General features: G+C 39.4%; 1 protein-coding gene across 1 annotated transcript in view; it reads left to right on the forward strand.

Moving 5' to 3' along the window:
* The window catches only part of nell2a (neural EGFL like 2a), a 74,057-nt gene that overhangs the window by 31,438 nt on the left and 28,191 nt on the right, over nt 1-14,428 (forward strand). The window contains exon 13 of the mRNA XM_026311137.1: nt 9,172-9,297. Within this exon, the coding sequence (XP_026166922.1) occupies nt 9,172-9,297 (126 nt within the window). The remainder of the gene's footprint in view (nt 1-9,171; nt 9,298-14,428) is intronic.

Below are 14,428 nucleotides of genomic sequence, written 5' to 3' on the forward strand. Positions count from 1 at the left end.
GGACCAATTTAGCAGAGATGCTTTGCATGTTTGTTTTCGATGTTTCTGAGCCTGTTTGGTTGGGAATGATTGTCCAATTTGGTAAGTTCATAAAGATACATGGAAGTGCTTTTTTATTTTAGAAAGGTATATATATAGGTCATTTTTAAATAATTGCTTAAAAAAGAAACTCTGAGCTGATTTGTTTTACTTCAAACAAATACATTTTGAGTTGAGTTGTTTCTCATTAGTTATTTTAGGGCTGATATTGAAAATAACGATCAACCCAAAATGTTGCAAAACTAATGGAGCAAACTGATTAAAATACACCACATTCCTTTGTCATATAGCAATTATCTTTTAAATAACCAAAAGTAGAGAGTAGTTATTGTAATTAAGTAGTTGAATAGTCTTCCCAGACATACCAGCAGCATAGCAGCAATTAAACATTCTGGCCTTAAGCAAATAAAAGAAAAGAAAAGTATACCTGATCTGTGAACGAATTAAACAGTTTCCTTGCTGAGAGATCGATCAACAGGTCTGCTTAGCTAGAAACAGAGGCAAAGGGCTGACCTTGCTCCATCCAAAGGCAACATTATTCCACCTTCCAGTATCTGCAAAAACTATGCTGTTTCTTTATTTAATACATACAAAAAAAGAAAATGTCAAGGTGACATGTTCTCGTTTCACAGATTATGTGTCATACAACACATAATCACTGTTCTTACCAGAGCGGGCTTACATGTATCAGTCAAGAGTGGAGTATCATTCTCATCTAACTCTAACTTAAAAAGCAAATAAGCACATCTCCAAGATGTCCGACTATTCCTTTAAACTGCTATTAACGTGACAGTGCATAATCTGAAAACTTTAGACTCCCCACAGTGGTAGTATAAATACAATCCTGGGGACATTAAAAGAAATGGGTTTGAAACAGCAGATAAACTACACCGCCTTTCACCAACTGTTTGATTTTCTTAAAACTAATTTTAAAGATTAATAGCCACATAAAAATTCAACACATTGCATCTTTTACATTGATTGTATTTCCTTTGAACCAGCCTTTTTTTTTTTTTTTTTACTAGTCCCAAACACCAGCTTTAAGTCAGTATGTGACTTAATGGCACTGCCCTAAAACAGAAGCGGCATCCTGTAACATCCTCTGACACCTTTCTCCACCCACAAGGAACCAAGGCCAAGAGTGAAAATGATTTGCAGAGTGGGACACAGTTTGGCCAGCAGGGACAGCTCTTTGTCGGTCTGCTTTTCCTTCTGACTGTTACATATTTGGCCATGAGGGAACTGGCTACAGAGGAATATCAGACAATGTTTTGGCAAGCCTTGTCCCTCTGCCATTTATTGAAAACCATCTGCTTGAGTAAGTGAGCTGGTTGGGTAAGGGGTGGATAGATGAGAAGAACACAGGAAGTGAAAGAGATAACGGGAGAGAAAGCGAGGCCACTGGTGGAATGGCACAGATTTGGGTGTCTTTGTGGGACATCCAAAGGCAATGGCAGTGTTATCTCCCTACTCCCAGACCTTGGTGTACTGCTGTATGAAACACAGATAGTGAGGATGCTTACTATTAAAACTACATGCTTATGCAAGCGGAGAGGGATAAGCTGCTGTTCTGTATTTACATAGTCGTGGGATGGCTTGGATGAACAGTAATGAGAGTGTAAAAAAATGTCAGAACAGTAACGACCTGCAATGATATATTGGTGGATTTCCAGAAAATTAGGAACAGATACTCCCAAATTATGAATCCTACTAACTTGGCTGACCCTCTCACTTTTCACTACCATAAGATTGGCATTTTTGGTTTGAGTGAAAAATGACTTTTACTCTAACACCATCGTGTCAATTAACTGAGAAAAAAACAAAAACTATTTCAATCATCCTCAACTGCACTTTAGCAATGTTACCTGCTAATTAGGGATGTATCAGTACAGCTCTTTTCACACTTTCAGTTGAGTAACTGCAGAAACTGAGTACAGATACAAGTATTTGATTTATACAATAAAAATGTTAATTATAATAAAAGTACAATGTTTTTATTTCACAAGATCTTGGTTATTTTCTAATTATTATTAAATCAAAGAAGCAATAGGAGACTGCTGCTGAGATCCAAAAAATGAAAATTTGTGTAATGTGTAAACCAACAAAGTTCAATATTGTGGTTCCTTTTAAGGAGTGCATAATGTAAAAGTCAGCACTTTAAAATTTATAATTAAAAAGGCTACATGTTATGTTGAACTGGCTAACTGTCTGTGACATCATCTTCTTATTTGCAGCTGAGAGCAGTACAGTACAGCACAGACACACATACTGGATCTGTGCTGCTACAGAGGTGCTGTTCAGCCTTAATGTCCACAAGGATTCAACTCATTTTCATATTCAGACCTCAATACACTGAACCATTAGCTTCATAAAGATTTTTAGTCATTAGGATTATCAAAAAAATAACTGTGGCTTCAAACTGAATTTTCCTAATTCTGGATCTGACCCAACGAGTTCTGATATCAGCTCTCCCAGAGCAGCTCTAGCTCACTGTGAAAGTTGTCTCTCATCAGAAACTGACTACCCTCTTTGTGTGTAACTAGACCGCTTTTGTCCAAATACTGAAAAGCTATTCACCCTACTCATGTATGACAGTGGGTGATTCAGTAGTTATGCAGACAAAGGTGGAAAAAAAAGAGAACACAGCTGTTTTCCGGCCATCCATCGTGGTGGTGGTAGTGTAGCAACAGATTTACCTCAGGCACTCTGTTCAGCAATAAAACCCGCCGGTGGTCTTGATCTTCCTTCTCTGCCTGCTGCATCACGTGTGTCCATGTGACAGGCCAATCAAGAAAATTGAGTGCATTAATGGAGATGGAGATGGTTGCGCTCTCCCACGCGTTTGAGCAGTGCCCCTCATCATCTCACCTCCTAACATATTGTTTTAACGAACGTAACTGCTGTCACTGAGGGTGGAATGGATGGTGTCTTACAATTAATAGGCTGTAAATCAAAGCTGCTGCCACAGACAGCCAAGCAGACAGCGGAAAAGCTGCCACCCTAGACCTCACTCAAGGTTACTCTTTGCGATTCTGGACAGACCATGCTCTCATACTTTCTGCCTCTTCAGCAGCAGTTAATATTTTTTGCTGCTTTCATTCTACCCCTGTTCCTCTGCCATCTAAATCTCTTTCTCTTGCTATCTCAATTGTTCTCTTACACACACTCCACACTTTTCAACACTTTGACTTCACACAGCCTCTGTCTCGATCTAGGAGTCTTCTGTCTTTCTATGTTTAATCCACTGCTTTGTCTGCCCTTTTACTCTCCCCCTCTCTCTGCTCTTCCTCTATCGCTCTCAATTTACTATCTCAGTCATTTGCCCTCTCCCTGTCTGTCTCATCTCCCCTTTTCTGTCTAGCTCTAGAGTTTGTCGTGACTCTGGATTTGTCTTTAATCCAGTCCTTCTCCTTACCTGCCCTGCTTCTTGCCCTTCCCCCTGCTTCCCATTTTCTCTCTTCCCCATTTTTCATCTCTATTTCTCATCTGTAAAGTCAGTGGCAGGATTTAATTAGCCTCCATTCATTTAGTGAAGGACATGTGTACTTTCATAGGTGGTCGGTGATTGTCTACCTGCTTTATTTGTCTGTGAAGCTTTTGAATGGCTGAATGTAGCAAGTATTGATGAAACTGTGAAAGGAAGAAGACCAGGCAAATGTGAATGCCACTGTTGTAGGCAGGTGCTGAGCTCTTAGTTTGCGGGGCGGTGGGCGATGCTGTATCCAAGGACATGCAAGCTGAATGAATGCCAATGCAAATCTATTGAAATTCAATTTCAAGTGCTCTTCGCAAAAGCATCTGGCACAGAACATATTCAGGGGTGAATGCCCTCTTGTGCTCTTACAGACACTGAATACAGTGAATGAATAATAAATTGGTAATGTCAAGGACTATGGCACTTGTCTCTCAAAGAGTGCCTACTTTTGACCTGTACTATCAACAGGAACAAGGCCTTGGAGCATATTGCAGAGCCAGGATTGTTCAGATCAACATGTATTTCATCAAATTGCTTTGCGTTGCATCACATTATCAAGATTATTTTGTTTACCCTGGCAGTGTTGTGTATCTTCTGTCTGATTACGTGGCATGCAGTTTAGACCCCAGGAATAGCTGTTGCTAAGGCAACAGCTAATATGGATCCAAATATGGAATCATGCGAGTGAGTAAATACAAAGGAAAAATTAATAAATCATACTCTTAAAGCTGCACTAACCATGTTTTAATTACTGGGGTGCAGAAAGCATTTGAATTGAACTCACAGAAACGCAGCCATGGTATACTAGTTTATCAGGTTATGTTAACATGTCAGTAAACACGTACAGTGGGTACGGAAAGTATTCAGACCCCTTTCAATTTTTCACTCTTTGTGTCATTGCAGCCATTTGCCAAAATCAAAAAAGTTCATTTTATTTCTCATTAATGTACACTCAGCACCCCATCTTGACAGAAAAAAACAGAAATGTAGAAATTTTTGCAAATTTATTAAAAAAGAAAAACTGAAATATCACATGGTCATAAGTATTCAGACCCTTTGCAGTGACACTCATATTTAACTCACATGCTGTCCATTTCTTCTGATCCTCCTTGAGATGGTTCTGCTCCTTCATTGGAGTCCAGCTGTGTTTAATTAAACTGATTGGACTTGATTAGGAAAGGCACACACCTGTCTATATAAGACCTTACAGCTCACAGTGCATGTCAGAGCAAATGAGAATCATGAGGTCGAAGGAACTGCCCAAGGAGCTCAGAGAAAGAATTGTGGCAAGGCACAGATCTGGCCAAGGTTACAAAAGAATTTCTGCAGCACTCAAGGTTCCTAAGAGCACAGTGGCCTCCATAATCCTCAAATGGAAAAAGTTTGGGACGACCAGAACTCTTCCTAGACCTGGCCGTCCAGCCAAACTGAGCAATCGTGGGAGAAGAGCCTTGGTGAGAGAGGTAAAGAAGAACCCAAAGATCACTGTGGCTGAGCTCCAGAGATGCAGTAGGGAGATGGGAGAAAGTTCCACAAAGTCAACTATCACTGCAGCCCTCCACCAGTCGGGGCTTTATGGCAGAGTGGCCCGACGGAAGCCTCTACTCAGTGCAAGACATATGAAAGCCCGCATAGAGTTTGCCAAAAAACACATGAAGGACTCCCAGACTATGAGAAATAAGATTCTCTGGTCTGATGAGACCAAGATTGAACTTTTTGGCGTTAAATCTAAGCGGTATGTGTGGAGAAAACCAGGCACTGCTCATCACCTGCCCAATACAATCCCTACAGTGAAACATGGTGGTGGGAGCATCATGTTGTGGGGGTGTTTTTCAGCTGCAGGGACAGGACGACTGGTTGCAATTGAAGGAAAGATGAATGCGGCCAAGTACAGAGATATCCTGGAAGAAAACCTCTTCCAGAGTGCTCAGGACCTCAGACTGGGCCGAAGGTTCACCTTTCAACAGGACAATGACCCTAAGCACACAGCTAAAATAACAAAGGAGTGGCTTCAGAAACACTGTGTGACCGTTCTTGACTGGCCCAGCCAGAGCCCTGACCTAAACCCAATTGAGCATCTCTGGAGAGACCTGAAAATGGCTGTCCACCAACGTTCACCATCCAACCTGACAGAACTGGAGAGGATCTGCAAGGAAGAATGGCAGAGGATCCCCAAATCCAGGTGTGGAAAAACTTGTTGCATCATTCCCAAGAAGACTCATGGCTGTACTAGCTCAAAAGGGTGCTTCTACTCAATACTGAGCACAGGGTCTGAATACTTATGACCATGTGATATTTCAGTTTTTCTTTTTTAATAAATTTGCAAAAATTTCAACATTTCTGTTTTTTTTTCTGTCAAGATGGGGTGCTGAGTGTACATTAATGAGAAATAAAATGAACTTTTTTGATTTTGGCAAATGGCTGCAATGACACAAAGAGTGAAAAATTTAAAGGGGTCTGAATACTTTCCGTACCCACTGTACCTACAGAAGCCTAGAAACATGAGCATTAGCCTGGTGCCAGGCAGCCAAATCACTGCCAACATTGCAGATTTGTTTGGTGATTCAGAATAGGCCTGGTGTTGAGCACATTGACGGTTTCCCACGGTCAGAGAATTGAGTGACTAATCAAAGCTTTAGGATTAAGAATTGGGACATCCTCCTACAATTAAGCCACATTTATGAAGAAAGGACAGAAAGCAGCTGTACTGGTTGTTGTAATTAAATTTACAAAACAAAACCCATTAGATCAGCATATTTTCGGTTTAATGTGAAAAATGTTTCACTCTCAACTGACTAGTTGGAGGGGAATAAGAAATCAGCTAACATGAACACAATGCCAGGTTGCATGAATGAAGTGAAACAAAACAGTAATTCAGTTTAATTATCAGGCTACATGAGCATCCCATTAAAGTGACACCCTTGGCCAACTGATGCATATTCAGTTGCTTTTTAGCTCCTGTCTGATTCACCAGTTCCCAGTTCCAAAGGACTCCAGTGCTTGCTGTCAACTTTCTCCACTAGTCACCTGTCATCTCTCTCTGTCACCATACATTACGTAGGTAGGGTACACACTGGTATGCAGTGTGTACCCTACCTACGTAACCACAACAGTTATTCCCAACACAGAGTTGGGAATAATATGAGGTCACCAGACTCAATGTGCCAATTAGAATCACTAGAGATAAAATAACCTTTTGTTTTTAGCTTATTAAGGGAAACTGAGAAAGATAGATGCTTTCCAAGTTGGAACCAAACCAGTAACCTCTTAAATGCAGAGCTAGACCTCTAACTGCTTGGATATTCATGGCCTGCACATCCCCAAACAGATTTTAGATGTGTAATCATACGTATTAAGAAAAACATGTGTAGGTTTATGTACAGTATAACCTTTAATTAATCAGGGTTCTAATTGCAATTCAGACCTCTTGTAGGAGAGAAAAGAAAAACACACAGACGGGCAGAACAACACACACATTCAGCATGAGAGAGATAGATTTTAAATGGAATCAGAGGTCAAATGGAAAATCTGACCAGCGCGAGATGAGCTTCAAATTTTAAAATGTGTAATGTAAATGTAAATGTTCATTCTCTTTATAAGGTGCAAAGCAGTGGGGTATTTACCTGAGGGATAATTTGAGAAGAGAACTGCAGGAGACGGAAATAAAAATGATGGAAAGCAGTTCTCTTCTTTTCATTAGTGAAGATCAGCTTGTGTTTTAATATAATGTACATTGATTAGTACAGTATTGCATGTTAGGACAAAGCACAATGATAATCTACATCAGCTGGTTTTAAGCTAACCTGAGGATGAGAAATAGCTCCATTGTTAAGCACAGACATTATGTTTGAGTATAGGGTCATTTTCATGCTTTATTCCAGTATAAGAAATCAGGTTTTGTTTGCCTGCGCATAGAGGTTAACTTCAGAAATACAACACACATAAATCATGTTGAAGAGAATGCCTAAGAAGATTTGACACAGTTTGCCTGATAAGACTTCTTAGCTATGACTGAGAGCATGTGCAGACTTTTCTCATTTTCTCCTTCATTCTCCTGGTACACTGGTTTAGAAGGATACATTGTTTTATTGTTAGCTCTTCCCTTAAATAGCTAAAACACCTGTATTTGTGTGCAGGGCCTTTCATATTAACTTCTCTAGTAGCATAATTCTCACCCTTTAGTTATGACTTGCAGCTAGTAAAAGTTAAAGTGTACTTAAAGCACTAAAAAGAACCGATTGGCCAGTAGTCTGGAGAAAAGCAGCTAAGCTACTGTGTGGAGTGCTTTACTTTTAAATAGATTGAAAACTGAGTGATGAAACTACAAGTGGTTCAGTGTCCACCTCTCATGGACCCTCTGAATTTTGTCCTCTGTTTCCCACTGATGAAGATAAACAGGCCTTTGCGACTGGTTGTGCCGGAATCTTTAGAAACCTTCTGTAGTGAGAACCGATTTACAAACTCCACAATGACATGATGTGAAGTCTTTTTTTTTTTTTTGTGCCTAAACCTAATCAAACCTTACCCACAGTGCTGTTGATGCCTAACACAGATCTATTTTCCAGCAGGGAATGCTTGTGTGTGTCATCATAAGGGCATGGAAAAAAATGTGTGTTTTGTCATTTTAGAGGAGCTTTTTTAAAAAAAAAAAAATCAGCTGCATGTTCATGTCATCTCATCCATAATTAGAAATTAAAGGAAGCCAAAGTCATTCATGACCCTTTCTAACATCTTTGATTAATTCAGGAAGCCCCTAAACATCAACACCAACTTTACAGAACAGGACAAGACAGTTCGGTTGGCTAATTTATTTGTTTAATAAGAAGGTGCACTGATGCAACGCTGACAAATATATGCACCAATAAATATGATAAATAAGCTTAATGTTTGTGACTACACATCAAAATGGTGTAAACAAATTATAGCTCTGTACAAACACTTAAATCCAGTCCCTGCTTTCCATTTCTTCTCTCTACTTGTCCCACCCCTTTAAATATTTCTCTACTCTTTGAGCAGGTGAAAGTCATTGCAAACAAAGTCAGCAGTGACTGTCTACCAAATTTATTCAGGCCTACACCCAATTTCAATCCAAACTTTTCTGAGACAGCATTTTCAGACTCCCACTCCAGGCATTATTATGCAATCTATAATAGAATGTGCTTTTTACACATTTTTTAGATAGTTTTCAAAACATTTGCACCACCATGACTACCCAAAAATGCTTTAGAAAGTATAAAAATTTCACCTCAGAAGCTAATAAAAGCTTACACATTAAGTAATATAATGAGGCCATTTACATCTTGTTTAAGAGGGAAACTGATGGAGCCACTGAAAGTCTCTCAGTTAAATGGGTTTGAAAAATTGATGATGAGGCTTGAACTTGAGCTGAGGCTTTAGAATATTGATTGAAAACAATAACCTACACCACAAGAAGGTGTTTATAATGTGCCAGCGAATATTTCTGTCATTTATATTCTATTAATATAATTACAGCATGTGCTAACCCTTTGATGAGAAGGATTTAAAAAAAAAAAATCCTAAAATTGTAATAGGAATTTGGCACGGCAGATAATTTGACATCACTCGACAAAATACTCTGTGGCAGGGATCCTCTTGTAACCTCAGCTTTGTTCTCCCCTTCTCTCCCTTCTCTTCAGATATCGATGAGTGTGCTGAAGGGAAGCACTACTGCAGGGAGAACACCATGTGCGTTAACACCCCTGGCTCCTTCATGTGCATCTGCCATACGGGCTACATCAGGATCGATGACTATTCCTGCACAGGTGAGCTCCTCTGCTGGCCTTTTGACAGGCTAGAATCAAGTGGCAAAGGCTGTTTTTATTCTCGGTTTGTGAGCTTCAGTAACCGGACCAACCCTTTCATATAAATCTTGCTAGCAGACTTGAAGTAGCACAAATAAGAATAAAATGTTGTGTTGCTGTGGAGATGAGGAGGGACATGGAATCTTTTCTTCAGATTTCTACTTCAGGTAGCTATTAAAGACAAACATTTTACATACCTATAGTGAGTTACTGCCAGTTAGAAACGATTTTGTGTCATCTTTAGTCATATACTGGAACATTTGCAGAAAAGAGACAGAGACTGAGAGAGGAAGGGGCAGCAAGATATAAAGATTGTGAGTAATCAATGACAGGGCGGAGAATGGGACAGAACCAGTGTCACAGAAAATCATGCTATGATAGAGAGATGTAGTTGTCACCCAACACCTGTAAAACACACTGTAAACCTTAGCCATGTGCTACACCTCTGCTCCCTTTTTTTATTTGTCATATTCCACACAGCCCCTGGTTACACACTCTCATCTGTGGATCATGTCACCCTGTAATTATGCACAGCATGTTCATTTAATATGCATAGGGATGAATGTCAGAGTTTGATTTGCTCCTATTGGTTTTGCTCTGATTATTAGCACCACATTAAAATAAAACACTCACAAATCAATACCAGCCTTACTATTTTATGATTCTGCACAAGCTGGTGGTAGAGAAAAGATTGAACACTGAGAGAAAGTGTTGAATCAATTTTGGATTGCCTCTGCTTTGCGTAGATTACAAAGTGTATTTGTCTTGCTGCTTTGTTAAAATTTCAGATTTGTCAAACTCAAATTGCACATATTTATCCTAAAAGAATGCACTAATATGAATCATACATTTTGAGACAAGTTGTTTGTTTGTTACTTGACAATTTGCAACTCTGAGCTTTTTAAAAGCTTTTCCCACTGTTGGTGTGAAGACTTTTATCCTTTAAAAAAAAAAATAGATTAACTTCAGGCCTCTTTGGAAGTGTCAAAGTGTCTGTGGACTGTCTGCCTTGATTGTGTGTGTGCATGTGCATGTGTGTGCAGCTTGCGTCTGGTGTGTAAATGTACTTTTTTTGTGTGTGCATGTGCATGTGTGTGTGGTTAGGAAAAAGAAAGTCACTGAGAACCTGAGAAACACAGACACTGTGAGTGGAGGCGGCAGACCCATTTGTTCCTGATCAAAGTTGGAACCAAAGTCAATTTCAAATGCAAACCAAATCAATCTAAAAAGACTGCGCAGATGAGTCACAGTCTTTGTTCTCTGTCGGTCTATAATTTGTGTTCAGATTACAGTAGTTGTTACGAACTGTTACACATAAGAGAAATAGCTGCATCTACAGTAACACTACCTCTGATTTATAATGCACTGTGCAAAATCATGAAATTCAGGAGGAATTTCTTTATTGATGCAATTAAAAAAAAAAAAATCATCCATTTTGACATTTGGCCACACCGATAGCAGCTTTTTATCTTTTTGTAGATATAACTTCAACCTACTGTTGAAAAGAGAAACAAAGCTCTACCCAACCAGTCATATGACAGTCCTTTAGGAACAGACAGCTCACTTCCAAAAATAGGCACAGCAGGAGTGGGTTGGGTTTGCTTATTACACCACATACCTATATTATTTTGACCATTATTTCATATGACAGGAAATAAGGGAGAGATAGTTGTAACAGAGATCACCAACTGGATTGGAAGCAAGAATATTGTATTTTATAGCATTTTAACCCCTAAGCCGTGAAGTGTCCTTGATTATGCACCCTATTAACTATTAAGTCAGATTTCTTGGTAATATTTCAGGTTCTGGAGCTTGTTGCTAGAGAAACTCTGCAATGGAGATGTATTTTGTATTGTATTGTATTGTATTGAGATGTATTTATTTGGACTGTTGTAAGGCCACCTGTATATCTGTTTAAAATGCTGGATTTGTTATAATGCCAAGCATAGAACCACAAACTAAAAAAATCTCTCTCTAGACTTCTGTAATATCTTGTCTAGAATAACACTGTCATTCCACTGTGATGAGCTGCAGATCTGCCTCATTCCCTAGCAGTTGTTTGCAGCTTGTGAAACATGATGCTAAGTATCTCCCTGTGTGCATCATAGCTGAAGAGGAGGGAATGTGCTGTATTTCCTTCGTGTCTGTAATTAAAAAAGCAATTTGCACCAATGCAAACTAACTCAGCGATAGCAGAGTGAAGGGGTTGGCTGCCGCCTGCACTGTACGCCTGAGGATTTAGGCTCGCAGCTTCCCTGTTGTGCCATTGGAGATTGAATTAAAGCTGTAAGATTCACAATGAACACCCGGTGAAAACTCCCACTTCCTGCTCCATCTGGGCCTCCTGTAGAGTTTCTCTCTCTACCCGTCAATGGAAATCAGGAAATAATAAAGCAAAGTTAAGGATTTGTGACTTTGTGTCCTTTAATGAACAGGCTTCTGAAAGTCACAAATGCACATTCATCTCTTTTCTTGCTCTCTTGTGATTTGTTTAGAGAAAGAAACCTCCTTGCTTACTCAGTTCTTTTCCATATTATCTTTGGACAGCCACTGTACCTTATGTGATTTCACCCACTTTATTTTCTAATCTTTGAGCTCCAGGGCATGTTTTATTGTTTTACTCATTTGTCTTTCTTTCACAGTTTGCTCATTCCACACATTCACTATGAAGATTAATACCTGCAAACCCAGTGGATTAAATTGTGCCACTATATTTTATATAGTTTCCCATTAAAATGGCTTCAAGTCACTGTAGTGGAATACACAACTATGTGTCTCCTCATAAAAGTCAAGTTGGGTGATTAAACCAAGGCTTATTCAGAGGCTGGATGTAATGACTTTTTCCCTGCTTCAATCAAATTATTGTTCCAATCCCCCCACTGAGTTTTTGGGCTTTCACATCAACCATCAGTCAGAGTTTGATACTGAACATACTACTACAGTCAAATCTCACCTCTGATCAAATATTAGAAAGATAAATTATGGCTAAATTAAGCATTAACAATAACATTCAGGTCCTGAAATCAAAGATAACAATAATAATAATTCATGCAGCACACTACACCTGAGTGCTTCTTTTTATACTGTATGTGATACACTGGTTTAGTGTCACCTCTGTAGCCCTGATGGCATTGACAATAAAAAAAAAGGAAGATGCTAAGCCACTAGCTGCAGGAATCCACTGATTGTTAATAGCATTTGAACATCTGCCTGTGTTTGCAAAGAGTCCAAAGGGAGTACTGATTCTTCTAAGTTGCACATAGAAGAAAATTGCTGCTGTGAGATAAAACATTATACAGCCCCCATTGTTACCTACTGACATTGTAGATTCTCATAATAAACAAGGGTATTTATCATCCTCAATGACTTTCATCAATTAATGAATCTCAAACTCATCAGAAACAATGTCCGAGCATTAATAGCCATATTTTCACATGCATTACTGTGTCATATTTGAACCAGCCTGCCTGGTAAAGAGGATTAAGTTGACTGTAGCTCATTTCATGGCTCAGTGTTTATGTGCAGAATAGTGGATTAAAGGACTAATCTGCAGATTTAAGCCTAGACCAAACAGCATGGAGCTGGGTTATATTTCTCATCATCTTGTCAGGGGGTCAGCTAGCTTAGACAGAAGTCTGTATTTTACATCAAGACCACCTGCAGGGAGAGAGGTTGCAGATTCAGATCCCAGCTGGTGGCAGTCTGGAACCAATGATGGATTTCATGTAGTTGTGTGAATGGAATATGTACAACCAAATGTCTCAACACAACCCAGGTTCTGTATCCAGTGGAATCTTTAGTAAAAGAAACATCCCCAACTTTCTTTTGTCCCTTTCTTTGCCTTGCACTTTATCCTTGATCTTGAAGGTCAAGCTTCTTCCGCTTTCTTCCCCCCTGCTCTTTTCCCCAAAGTACCCGAGGTGCTTCTCTGTGAGATTAGCAGCTAATCCATGAAAGGTAACGGATTGGCTATGCTCTCCCTTTGAATGTTATTAAAGAAGGCTGTCCTTAGGAGTGCATGTGTGCTAGGTGTACATGTACTGGTGCGTGTGTGTGTTTGTGCCTAAGGTGTATGGAGCGTGTGTGTCCTTGCTCTAATCCTGCGATAACCAGACCTGAACCCCTGAGGCAGAGTGATGGAAGGAGGGCTGGGCAGAGAGGGGAAAGATGGGATGGACAGGGGCCAGTGGTGGAGCAAGGGGTTCGTCAACAACAGAGATCAGAAAAGATGGGTTTCAGTCTGACGACTCAAATGGTCTGGCAGCTCAAAGGGATTTGGACAAACCGAGTTTTTGCCCATTTTTTTTAAAATGACACTGCTTGGGTAAAAGCACTGCAAGGGTACATGAACTTTAAAAATAGTTAAGTGCTGTAATGTGGAAGCTAACGATGCTATGTTGTAGGTATTTCTAAATGCAGCATGTGGACTTTTTTTTTTCCTAGAAGTTATAATTATGTTCGATGTTTCTCACCAAAAGAAGGTTGTGTGTATCTGTAAGGTTTAACAAATAACTTAATTGATTTTCCTTCTTCAAAAAATATTTTCAGATTTTATATATTTTAAATCCCTTAATTTGTGTTCAAACAAAGTCGATTCCTCCTGTTTGTCCAGTAAAGCAATACTGACATACACGCAATCCAAGTTTTGTCTCATGAAGTAGAAGTTACCATAGATGCTTAGACTGCTGTACTTACAAACATTTTACATTTGTTTGTTATATACAATAATTCTACATTTTACTTTGTTAATTTCTTGGCAATAAATTGGCAAATTATGTGTCTTTAATTCCCTTGAAGAAATGTAATTCTGTGTTATTTTTTTTTGTAGCCTCTTTGTTTATCCTAGCAGGAAAATGAAAGGAAGCAAAGAAGGTTTTTATTCCTGACATATAGTTCTCCGTCCTTTCAGAAGCCTGTAATTTAAAGTTAAAGTCAGGGCTACAGTATTTGGAAGATAGCAGCCTGAGGTCAGACCTCATTGAAGCCTGTGTTGTTTTGGTGGAAGGTGGAGGGAGTTAAGCAGGAGGAGAAACAGGCAGCTAGAGAGAGATCCCCAGTGACAGGCTGTACATAATTGATTGTTTATCTGTCT

This window comes from Mastacembelus armatus, chromosome 6, assembly GCF_900324485.2.
Source record: "Mastacembelus armatus chromosome 6, fMasArm1.2, whole genome shotgun sequence".
Taxonomy (NCBI): domain Eukaryota; kingdom Metazoa; phylum Chordata; class Actinopteri; order Synbranchiformes; family Mastacembelidae; genus Mastacembelus; species Mastacembelus armatus.